The sequence below is a fragment of the Eulemur rufifrons genome, chromosome 17 (genome assembly GCF_041146395.1).
Source record: "Eulemur rufifrons isolate Redbay chromosome 17, OSU_ERuf_1, whole genome shotgun sequence".
Classification (NCBI taxonomy): Eukaryota; Metazoa; Chordata; class Mammalia; order Primates; family Lemuridae; genus Eulemur; species Eulemur rufifrons.
In genome coordinates, this window is record NC_090999.1 from 6,164,792 (window position 1) to 6,176,961 (window position 12,170).

The 12,170-nt window shown below is 40.8% G+C and overlaps 1 protein-coding gene across 1 annotated transcript in view; it reads right to left on the reverse strand.

The window, feature by feature from the left end:
- SEMA5A (semaphorin 5A) overlaps window positions 1-12,170 on the reverse strand; it is a 320,883-nt gene that overhangs the window by 230,626 nt on the left and 78,087 nt on the right. The window contains exon 3 of the mRNA XM_069492176.1: window positions 1,944-2,043. Within this exon, the coding sequence (XP_069348277.1) occupies window positions 1,944-2,043 (100 nt within the window). The remainder of the gene's footprint in view (window positions 1-1,943; window positions 2,044-12,170) is intronic.

A 12,170-nucleotide genomic window follows, 5' to 3' on the forward strand; every position in this document is an offset into this window, starting at 1 on the left:
TTTCCCCCAGGGTGACCTCTGGGGGATACAGCCTGCCGCTCCCTCATGCTCTTGGCCAAATGCAGATATCTGGAGCAAATCCAATACAGTTCCAACCTCTTTTTCCCTAAGTGTCCACCCAGATGCAGAGGGCACTTATACAAATCGTGTCCTGGAAATAAATATATTGAATCATCAATTATCCTTGAGCATCTACAAAGAGGGAAAAACTGTGCTATATTCTAGAGAAATAAAGAAAAGACAGGCATATCTCCTACCATTTGGCAAGTCATCATCTGATATGGGGGTGGCAACTGTCAAGAAATCACGCAATTTCCAGCACTAAGTACGGTAATAAAAGCAGAAGTCATATGTGCCCATGGGACCATAGGGCAGGGGATGTGGCAGCCCAGGGGCAAGGGAGGTCCCTTGCTCCAGGTCCCCACTTCAAGTTGGAGTTTACCAGGCAGGAAATTTGGGCTGGAGATGGGTGGGTATATAGCTATTACTCAAAAAAAAAAAGAAAAAGAGGTCACCAAATCCCAGAAGCAAGAAAGAACGTATTCCATAGTTGTGAGCAATACAAATAATTCCACATGCCTGAACTATGCAAAAAGGAGAAAAGGTGAGTCTGTAAGGGGTGGGGGACCACAGGCAGAGGGGCTGGTGGGCCACACCAGAGAGCCAGCGTTTATCGGGGGCTGCTGAATATGGGCATTTTACAAAGTTGATATTGGCTGTGACGTGCAGAAGAAGAAACTCTAGAGACCAGGAGACCAACCTAAAACCCCTGCAGCACACAGCCCGAACTCCAAGTGATGAAATTTGAGATGGCAGCATCAGAACCCCCCAGTACTCCCAGGGGACCACAGCCAGGAAAAGGGTGCCCCAACCGGCTCTGCCCAATCCATGCCCGCTGTCTCCGCACAAACATCAAAAGAGGCACGGGCAACTTGATCAGTGACACGAACTAAGCCAACTTCTACCTATACATTTAAACTCATAACCATGCATCCTAATGTCTTCAAGTGTTGGGGGGATGGAAAAGGACTCCTTAAGATCTGAGAGCAAAAGCCATGATTCTAGAAATTGTTCAAAGTCTGTCTAGAGTCTCCAGAGAGTAAGCTAGGTGTAGCTTCACTCTGGGTTATGTGGGAATTGCAAGGAACTGTAGCTAGGAAATGTATATTTTATAAGCTAGTAAATTTGGCTGAAAAAGACCTGAGCATTCCATTGCCCAATGTGTCTTCCTTAGATGCCAGAAGAATACAAATCTACAAACGGCCTCTTTCTTCAAGTTTAATGTCAATTTTCCTAAGAGATACGTATAATGGGAAACAACTCAAAATCTGTCCCAATTGTTTTCCAGTGGCCTCACCGTTAAGTGCAGAAGCAGGTGACCTGGATATAGAAACACACACCCTTAAGAGACAGAAATGAAAATAACTTCCTTGAATTTTCAAGTTCCTGGAAACTCACCTAATCAAGGTCACAAGGAAAGGTGAGGAAGGGTCTCTTGATCCCCAGAAATCTGAAGAAAGTAGTAAGAGGCTAAGAATATGGTTTCTGGAGTCAAACTGCCTGGGTCTGAAACCCGGGTCCATCTTTTATTAGGCATATGCCCCTGGGCAATTTATTTCTCTCCTGCCTTCCTCAGTTTCCTCACCTCTACAATAGAGATGTTGACAGGACCGACCCGTTAGGTTTGAATGGAGAAACAAACGAGTTAATTGATGTTAGCACAGTTCCTGCCGCCCAGTGAGGCCCCATCCACGCCTGCCGGACACAGCAGCCGTCATCCCCCTGTAGGAGGACACTGCGGGACACTCGTACTGCGCTGCATGCTTAGAAGAAACGACGTTACTCAGCGCTCTTCAGCTTTGGCAGGGAAGCTCACAGGTAGCTGCACAGATGTAAAATGAAGTCTGGAAATATCTTTGGCGGCAAAACATAGTATCTCTCACCTTGCTCCTACAACAAGTTCTTTCTGTCCTGGGTCAAATGTCAACTGCGAGAAATCCACAGCATTCTTCGCTCGGAACTCCCGTAACCAGGGGCCAATTTCTAAACAGAAAAAAAAATAAATAAAAAGATAAAAATGAATGATTTTTCCTCTGGGGACCACAGAGAGTGCACATCAGGTAGCAAACGTTACAGTTCAGAGAGGATTAGGGGGTCCCCTGACTCTATCGTTTAGGGGCCACTGGAGGTTTTCGCCAAGATGCGACGTGATCCACAGGAAGCATGTGTGAGACACAGAGGGCGACCACCCCATAAAGAGCAGGTGAGGCGTCAGCGCTCGGATGTGATTTACAAGCCACATGTGCCTGTTCCTTTTGGCTCTAGGCTGGGCAGAAAATAACACAGCATTCACGGGCTTCACCGGAGGAATACTGAATGCAAACAGGGCCGTTGCCTGTGCAACTAGACTGGAAAGACTGAAAGACTGAAAAATTACACAAGCCCTCCTCGGGAGCAAGGACCAAGCACACCAGCACCACTTGCCTTCTTTCAAATTAGACACCCCATTTCCCCGTCCTGTGGGTTTCTATTCTGGCCCCATGATTAGACTTGTTAAACACATTCAGTCCTTTCTAGATGAAAAATCCACAGTTACGTCTCGGGCTCATTTGCATTTTTTTCTAAGGGAAATCAGGAAATAGCCACTCTATAGAGACAGGGTTTTACAAGCACTGTTAACTCCTATTAGACAGCCTCTAGCCCATAGTCCAATTATTATAAAATGGCATTATTTGAAGAAAGACGAAATGCTACTTCATGAGGCATTTTTGCAGCTCTCAATAGCTTATTTCTGACACCAAAAAAATATCCAGTGAGTTGCCTACCAGCTGTGGGACACCTTACCATTATCCTCGGCAATTAACCATGTTATCTGGTTGTGTTTTTTTCTTGGATTTAGGATTTTGAATAATATCATACTGTCTACACAGGAAGGTGACAGCTATCAAATCAATAAAGTTATTGGTTTGAGGGAAAAATGTGTAGCACAAGGAATAATCTCTTTCAACAAACACTGATGCTAGACACAGATCTAACAGAGAAACATGTTCCTGTCCCACACTATGTCCTGTAGAAATAGCTTTGCAGATGTGAACAGGATGGATCACTCTTAAGGAGTAACTCTGGATAATAAATGTGTATTTTCTCTATCAGTTATTGAGGGAAAATTATATCATTTTCTGCTTAAAGGAAACCAGGGCTGAGCTACAGAGAGACCAAAAATTTTAATGTGTATTTTATCTTGATTCGTTTTTAGTATTTTATATAAATTTCTTCATTTTTATAGGCAAAGTCAATTAAAACGAAATATTTATAGCAAAGCATATATGAGGCATTGGAGCTATAAAAAGTAATTAATAAATGATCCTTTTAGGAGTTTATAATTCAGTTAAAGAAACAGCACTAATACCTTCTTTAAACACAATATCTATAAATATAGGGTGTATATAGGTGTTGCCCAGTTTTAGGAATTATTCATACACAGAAAGGAGAAATGACTGTGAGTTTAGATAAAACAAAAGGAAAGTTTTGACCAGACTGAGAGGACAGATGTCCTGGGGGACAAAGCACGAGTGACATGGGGCCATGGCACCCTGTGGCCCCAGCTGGTATAACTCATCTTCATGGATGTGTCCATCCCTGGGGAGGACAGAACCTGCAGAGTCTATGTCTGCGTTGCTCCCTGCAGGGCATGCAGCACAGAGCACAGCACCTTGAATGTGACCGGCAATGATAACCGCGAATTGAAAGACTAATAATGACTAAGTGAATTCAAGAGATGACAAACTAAAAAGGAAAGGAAGCAGGAAAGAAAGGCAAAGAGAAAAGAAAAAAATAACAACTTAAAAAACTACTAGGAAAGGAAACTGACAGGTGCATTGAAATATTAGCTGTACAAGAATTTGCTCATAGGTTAAAAAGTCTGGACTTGATCTCATCTGTGATAGCAAAGCTTTGGAAAGTTGCCAGGCAAGCCTTTGATCCATGTAGCCTATATCTTAGGAATCCCAATGAACCACTGATAAGCAGGATGGGTTGGAAAGAGTAGAGAATAGAGGCAAAAATATTATATTTAAGAAAACCCTAAAAACCATAGCATTCAGGTGTTGGCTATGAAAATGGAAAGGGAGGGTCTGATCTGCCATATCACTGCCTGGAGCTGAAGTCAAGGTAACAAGTTAAAGGGAAGGAAGCAGCTTCCAGATTAAATGAAGAGGACAGAGATGACTGAGACGCAGGTGTCAGGAGATTGGGGTAGGTTTAGAGAAAGACAAGGGTTACAAGTGCAACTATGAGAATGTTACTGTGAAAAATTCCCAAGGGCAGTTTAGCTCCAGAGCCATTATTAAGCACCACTAAGACCCAGAAGTGCCCATAAAGACATTCTGGTCCAAAAGCTTCATCATTCACATGGGAAATGCATGATCGGGAAGCCCCGTGGGGATGAGAAGTCCAGGGCTTCTGAGAGTCTGTTGAAGGCTCTGTCCCCCACAAGTCACAGCCGCCAGGGCTGGGCACACAGGCAACCTGCAGACTGAGGGCAGAAGAGAAGGCTGGGGGCCGACCTTCCGCTAGGGGAGGGAAAAACGAGCCCTGTGTGGGGAGAGAAGACTATGAAAAGACAGCCCAAGACAACCAGGTCCCTCATTTCCCACGCATTCGTCTTTCTTCAGAGAGTGGCCAACAGGAACCAGGATGAAGAGACATATTTCAGGTTTTGGTTCCTATACTGAACAACAGGAAGGGTGTTATACTACTTCCTAGAATGCCCTTGAGTAATAAAAGGAGTCATGTACAGAGAGGGAAATGAATTAACAGCATATAGTTCTGTCAATACTGTTTGATTTTCCTTATTTAAAATTCTAATGAACTTCTCCAATAAAACTGTATGTTTTTATGGTTAACACTAGATCAAAGTTGGGTCATCTGCATATCCTCTTCTGTTTGATTTTCCTCCAGAAGGTCTGCCTATCTCACTTTTGCATATTACGTGGACTTCTACAGAAATTAACGATACCACGAGGGCCTTGGGAGAGAGTCTTTGCACCAACCCATCTCTCTAACTAAAAACACGCCAGCATCAATACCCAGCCGTGGACGAGAGTGGCGGCGCTCTATCTGCTTTTTAAAGACCAGTCCTTTCAACTTTGCTTCGACCCCATATCTTCTCTTCAAATACTTTTTTAAAGTAACCATTTTTTCTTCCAAAATCTCAAATATTACCAAGTCCCTTTCCCTGTGCTTATAGGAATATCCATGTCCCTCATTTTTAAAATCCTTTTAAAATACATTTTTATTATACTTATTACAAACACCCAAACAAAATGCATAATCAACTCCCAAATACAAGATATCAATAAAAATAACAAACTCAGTTTTAAATGTAAATTTTACCAAATCCTTAAGAAACACATAATCCCAACTTTACACAAGTTATTTCAGATACAGAAGTAAAACTTCCTAACTCAGTTTGAAGTTATTATAATCTTGATAATCTTAATACCAAGGCTAGGCAAGAAAATGATGAGAAAGAAAACTCACAGGTCTATTGCTTTTAATAATAGGACTAAAAACATTCCTAAAGAAATGCATGCATTAGCAAATGACACACATCACTCACGCGCACGCACACACACACACAAACACTGTATATTTCACAAGGGAGAGGGCTTATTCTAGAAACACAAGAATAGCTCAGCAAGCTTAACATCAGAAAATGTATCAGTACAATTCACCATGACAACAACAGATTTCAATAGCAGCAAGAAGAAATTATCGATACTGCTCTCTAAGGAACTAGAAAATGAACCAATGTGGAAACAGAAGAGCCGGCAGAGTCCAGGGTCAGGTCAGGCAGCAAAGGAAAGAGTCTAAACACAGATGCCAGAGAAAGGTTGGGGAGAGTGAGGAGGCAGGAGGGAGCCCACAGCAGGTGGTAAGTTGAGGGCACACAATTTTCAATAACATCAGTTTGCTCATTTCCCCCAAACAGCAAGTTTACCTCTTTCCTCCTATCCCTCTCCTGGTATTGCTGAAGTAACCATGTGATGAAATGGCACTTAAATGTGGCAGCCAGTATGGCTATTGTCTGGGAGTTAAGTAATAACATTAAAACCTGCAATTCCGATTGGTAATTTGTAATATTTTATATTAACCATCCTAGATAATCCAATCTTTACACAAACATGATTGTTTAACTGTAGTCTCCAGCAATGATTTTCTGTTGCAAAATTTGGTGCATTGATTCATATTTGCCTTCTCTTACCGCTGCATCTACATATACTCCCATCGGTTTGTTTTATCAAAAGTGAAATGAGTCCATTTTTAAAAGAACCCCGTCTTACAGCTTCAAGAAATAATTACTTTTATGAGCATGAGTCAGTATTAATGCATTTAGGCCAAAGTAATTGGCAAACATAAACTAGAGATTACTAGCTGAAGGGATTCAAGTTACTGCCCCCTCCCAAGTTAAAAAAAAAAAAAAAAAAAGAAAAGAAAAGAAAAAATGGGAAAAAAAAAAGAAAGAAAAAAGGGGTGATCATCACTATATTTTTTAAAAAGCAAATATTCTAAAGATAGCTCAGGTAATGAGGTTTGCAAGCCAAGAAAACCTTTCAGAGCCTGATAACTAAGAATCATGCAGATACTCTGCACTTGTCCAAAACACGACAGTCATTCCAAGAACTGGATAGGCGGCTCTTCCACACACGGTAGCCTGAAGCACTGACTGTGCAGAAACCAACCTGGCTGTCAGCAAACCCTGCACAGCGAAACCTCCCAGGCAGAGCAAGGGGTGGTTCCAGGCAGCCCCAGTTTAATTCCTTGTGCCTTCCAACTTCAGTCAAGCAAGGAGCTAAGAGAGCAGGATTTCAAAACCTGTATCGGGACTTGAAACTCACATTGGAAACCAAGCAGCACTTGGTAAAGATTGTTGAAAAACACAGATGGCAACATATGTAACACGTATAAGTACAGTATTCAGGAACAAAGTGTAAAGCAGAGCCTACTCTTTCTACTTCATGAGGTTATATGTTTAGTTTAATCTGCACCTAATACTACACATGGGAATAATAAGGCTAATAAACTGATTATCAGTAAAGCATCTCAAAAATAGCTAACATTTACATGGTAAATGCCATATGCTAGGGGCTAAGTATGCACTTCACACCTATTACTCCTATATTTCTCACACCTGCCCTATTAGAGGTTAGGAAACTGATGAATAATGAGGTTGAATCTTGCCAAAATCAACAGCTAGTAAGATACAAACCCTACCAGCCTCGTTTTTGTGTTTTTTAGCCAGTATGCCATATTATTAAACTTCAACAAATATAAAATGTAGCTTCCTATGTAGCACATTCAGAAAATAACAGGAAGAAAGGAAAATCAATGATCTCTTCACTTTCAAAGTGAGTTTATTCCCATTGATATACTGTTAAATGAAATTTTGACCCACTCAGTTTTCAACTACAGACTAGAGAAAAGTGAACTGCAACAGAAAACTGGGTGTCCCAAAACCAAAACTGCTTCAACCTGTATATACAACTTTTATTGTTTTTGTTGATGTTAATACCAATAAAGATCTACACACACATAGAGAACAAGAATCCTTAGCACCTAGTCATCTAACAGCATGGATGAGTGTATCAGTTAAGATCTACAGGAAAAACCACTCATCATTTTCACTAGATATGTTTTATTATCCAAGTGTCTTCATGTCAGTATGGAGGAAGGAAATGACAACCATGTGCTGATCTTCCTTATTGGAGTGAAGAACATTCTGGAATGAGAAGGCAGGGATGATACAAACAGTGAGGAATGGCTGGGTTTCGAAGCAATCTAAACCACTCAGCTCTGATAAGGGGGCACAGACACTGTACTGCAAATGCAAGAGCATTTTCCTTCAGAAGGCACTTCTGTGGGCAAGGCAGGAAAAGAGGTGTAGGGTATACTCTCCACAGAACATTCTGGAAGCTCTCTTTTCCTGACCCCTTCCCAAATTGTAAAAAGAACCATCCTACCTCAAAGACACTGACTACCTTTTAAAGCTGGCATACATCTCCCTTCTATGGACTTCATTTTCAGCTTCAGTGCATTACATAAACCATTCCATCAGTGCAATCTGAGCAAAAACTGTGATTGAAAAACAAGGGGGTGGAACGTTTAAAAGCCATAACAAGAAGAACAGCACAGCAGGTCTGTACTGGTTCTCTACGCTGCGTCTTGCCTGCCACCAGCTTCTTTCCCGTTCCCTGCCAGTCTGCCTTTCCTGTTCCTCCAACAAACACACAGAACAAGGCAAATTCGCTTTGAGCATTTAGTCAACAGCACCCCCAGGCCATGTTAAAGCCTCAAATAAGATACATCAGGCCTTCAGCTACCTGGGCCCTCTCTAAAATTCTTTAAGTGATTCTAATAGATTCTAGTCCCCAATCTTTACGTGTTTGTCTAGCAGCAGGCCAACGCAAAACACTTCATTAGGGAGAAAACATGCACATTCGAAGACATTTAAAATATGTTTGCGAAAAACATATATCAGAATAACTGGCATATCTTATTTGTACTTTTTTTTCCACTGCCTATATTTTTAGTACTTATTTGGTTTCAGCAACTGTATTAGATATTTTTACATGTTAACTACTTTTATTTCATTAACCATTTATAATTATGTGCAGCTAGAGCTATAATCTTTGCTATAGAAATTTTTTTTAAAACCCTCAGATTTTGACAAGTTCAACATCTTGCCAACTGTAACATAAATTTGTAAGTAGCTAAGTTGGAATTTAAACTCAGAATAATACTAAGGCCATATTTCCATAAGGTCCAAATTAAAAATCAATTTTCCAAGGAATGTATAAAGAACATGACTCCTTAGCACCTAGTCATATATCAGCATGGATTATTTTATCAGAAATGGTAGGGGCACCCACCAAAGGAGAACAAAATCGGAAAGACGAGAAAGTGGTAATTTCCAGATGGAAGACAGAAATGTTCCAGCCCAGGCTGGGTCCCAGAGAAAAACAGAAAGAAACCAGGGTCCAGCACAGGCAGTGAGGGGTCCAGAGGGATGAAGATCTCAATAGAAAATTTATCTCCATTAGAATTTTTCCAAGACAAGTCCCGTTTACATCAGCTAACTCAGAAATATGCCGATATGCTAGACCTTACTTTAGCTTTGTGGAAAGGTTGGAAAATAATCAGGACAATTTTTCTTCCAAATGTATGGGCCCCTGTTATTTTCAGCATAACTCCTACCTAGGGCTTCATAGAATCAAAGTAGGTTATGTTAATAGCGGGGCATGGCATTGGCTGTCCTGCAGTCCAGCCCTCAATTTTATAGTTGACAAAACTGAGGGCAGAGAAAGTATATGCACCTGCCTGAGGACACACGTGCATGGCAAGGTGGAAAATTTCACGTCCTGTGACTCCTTTGCCAATCTATTTCTTCCCCATCGCAGCACTAGTGGAATATCCGAGTGGAAATACCATGGGGTGGTCTCTGCCAGACTTACCTGAGCACATGAAAGTTTCTCCAAATGGTAACATTTTAAGGGGCCAAAATTATGTCTAGATATAGGTATCAATATATTAATTCATATATATGTGTACATATAGACACACATATATAGATACATAAATATAGGCATCAATATATTCCCGTGTATATATATTTGCCCAAGTATATATGAAGTCATATTACATACATATATATGTATGAAACACACTAAACATGATAGTAGAGAAAAATGATCTCAGAAAATCACTACAGGAAATAAGCTGGTGTATCATTTATGTGACTTTTTAAAAAATAAAAGAAACTATTCAATAATAACCAATTGGAGAAATTAAAACTTTTTATATCAGGATAAAGGACCCAACCTAGCAAGAAAGCATAACGCATCTTTCATTTACATTTTTATTTGTCAACATGACATATAAAAACACCGTGTTTTTAAAATGCAAGCAATGCTTTTGCATGTCCCCTTTGGTTTTGGTTGGGTGTGTGCTTAAAGTGAGTCCGACGTCCTATCGAGTCTTCACAGGACTTTCCTCACATTCACATATAATACAACTAATCTGTTTTTCACACTCTCCTTGCAGGAAAAATTCACAAACTACAAGTTTGGCAAAAGCTCTAACTCTGGAATCAGTTCTTGTGATGTTCACTGCTTCATCCTGGGCAGCCCCTGTGGATCTCTCAGAAACAGAGAGGCTGCAGACAGCTCATCTCCATTTGAAGAGTTCCTGCTCCGGGTCAGCTTCATTCACAAACCACTTGAACACCGTAAGTCTCCTTTTACATTTGTTTTTTTTTTTTTTTTTTTTTTGGAACCCACAATACAATATATATTTACAATGTAAATAAGCCCTGAACAACAGCCACGCTGCAGCGGGCAGGCGCAGAGGTCTGCATGGGGGTTTCTGTGCACAAAGGCTGCCTGAGCAGGCTGGGCAGGCTCCGTGACGGCGGGGATTCCTGTGCAACTTTCTGCACCTATCCTTTCTCAAAGTTAGATTGCCACAGGATAATGCAGAACAACTAAATAAATGTGTTTGATATTTCTCCTGGGTGTGCATTTTAAGAGAACTCTCTGGGAAACAAACTTTCACTGGAACCAACTACCATCTTATAACCAATTGGAATATGTTACCTTTCTGAAACAGGGGTGGGACTCATGAATCCCACTGTTACCCCAAGTTTTCATTTCATTTGTTTGCGTGATTTTCTGGCCATACTGCAAATACCTGTTAAATCTCAGGATCTAAATGCCAGTGTTGGGTGAGGTCCCAGCAACTCTGGCTCAAGTCGTTCTGAGTCATTCAAGGGTCGCCTCAGACACACCTGACAAGGGGTAAGGAGACACTAATAGAAAGGCGTTAATAAGCCAGGTTCAAAATATCTCCCATGGGCTGAACTTACCTTCCCTTTTGTTTATAACTTTTAAGATCCCAGTTACTTCCTATTTCATTAAACCATCTGGAGCAATTAATTAGGATAAGAACCAAGCTGATCAGTGGTTGGGTTTTATTGCTGGATAACTCACACAAGAAGCAATATCTACTCATCTATCAAGCAAGACAGAGGTTTTTTTTCTTTTTTTTTTTCTTTTTAATTTAAAAGATTATGCAAATTCATATACCAACTCAGCGAGACCCTCAAACTCCTGGGCTGTGATCGGCTTTGTCCTTCAGGCTGTGAAGCGGTGCCTAGCCTGCCCCTGCCTTAAACTTTATGTGGCTTCAAAGTACCTTGTGTCACCTGCAGGAAACTTTACCTAGTGCAGAAGGGTGTTAATTTTGACTGGTGGCCTGCAGCATATGACTATAGGCTATAAAATCTAATTGCAAAATCTTAATGTTGTGCCAGAGGACATTAAAAAATAATTTCCTTTAGATTTATAACTTTAGAATTATAAATGATGTTAATATGACTGAAATTATAAAAATGAACAATTTCTACTCAATGTGCTCTTAGATGATTCCAGGCACGGTCATAAGTGCTTGCTGTGTAAGCAGTGATCACCAGAAGACTGATGGGTATAAAATAAAGCCATTTGTCACCGCATAAGTACAGAGATTGCAGGGGATAGTTTCAGAGATTTCTTAGTGCCTCAGGGTGCCTGGTTTTAAAATATCTGCACATTTAGTTCTGCCACATATTCAGAAAGTGCCAGACCTCAGCTTTAAGAAAATAAATCATTTGCTTAAGCTAAAATCTCTCTCTGCCACAGTGTCATATTGCACACTTAGCTTCCTCTTTGCCTCCTCACTATTGGAAAATCATTGTGTTCTGATCTAAGCCACTATCTCTGCAGACCTCCGAATTCAGGAGAAGAAAGCTATGAGAACTCAGGAGACAAGCCAGGGTTGTGCAAGGCAGTCTCTTTGCTTGAAGAAAGGTCTAATAAGTCCCAAGGTGGTCTCTTTGCAGAAGTATAGATTCTATCTGCACATAAAACCAGAATACATTTTCCAAAGCACATCCAGACTTTTCCCGGAATTTTAGGGTTAAACATTAGGGGGATGTACACCGAGAATTTGGGGGCAGCACCATTATTCATTTATGTAGTCAACTAATACTTATCGATTGCCTGCTACATGGAAGAACCAACTCTAGGTACTGGCTGGAATACAAAGTTATATAAGACAGACCTCTGCCTTCAGGACAT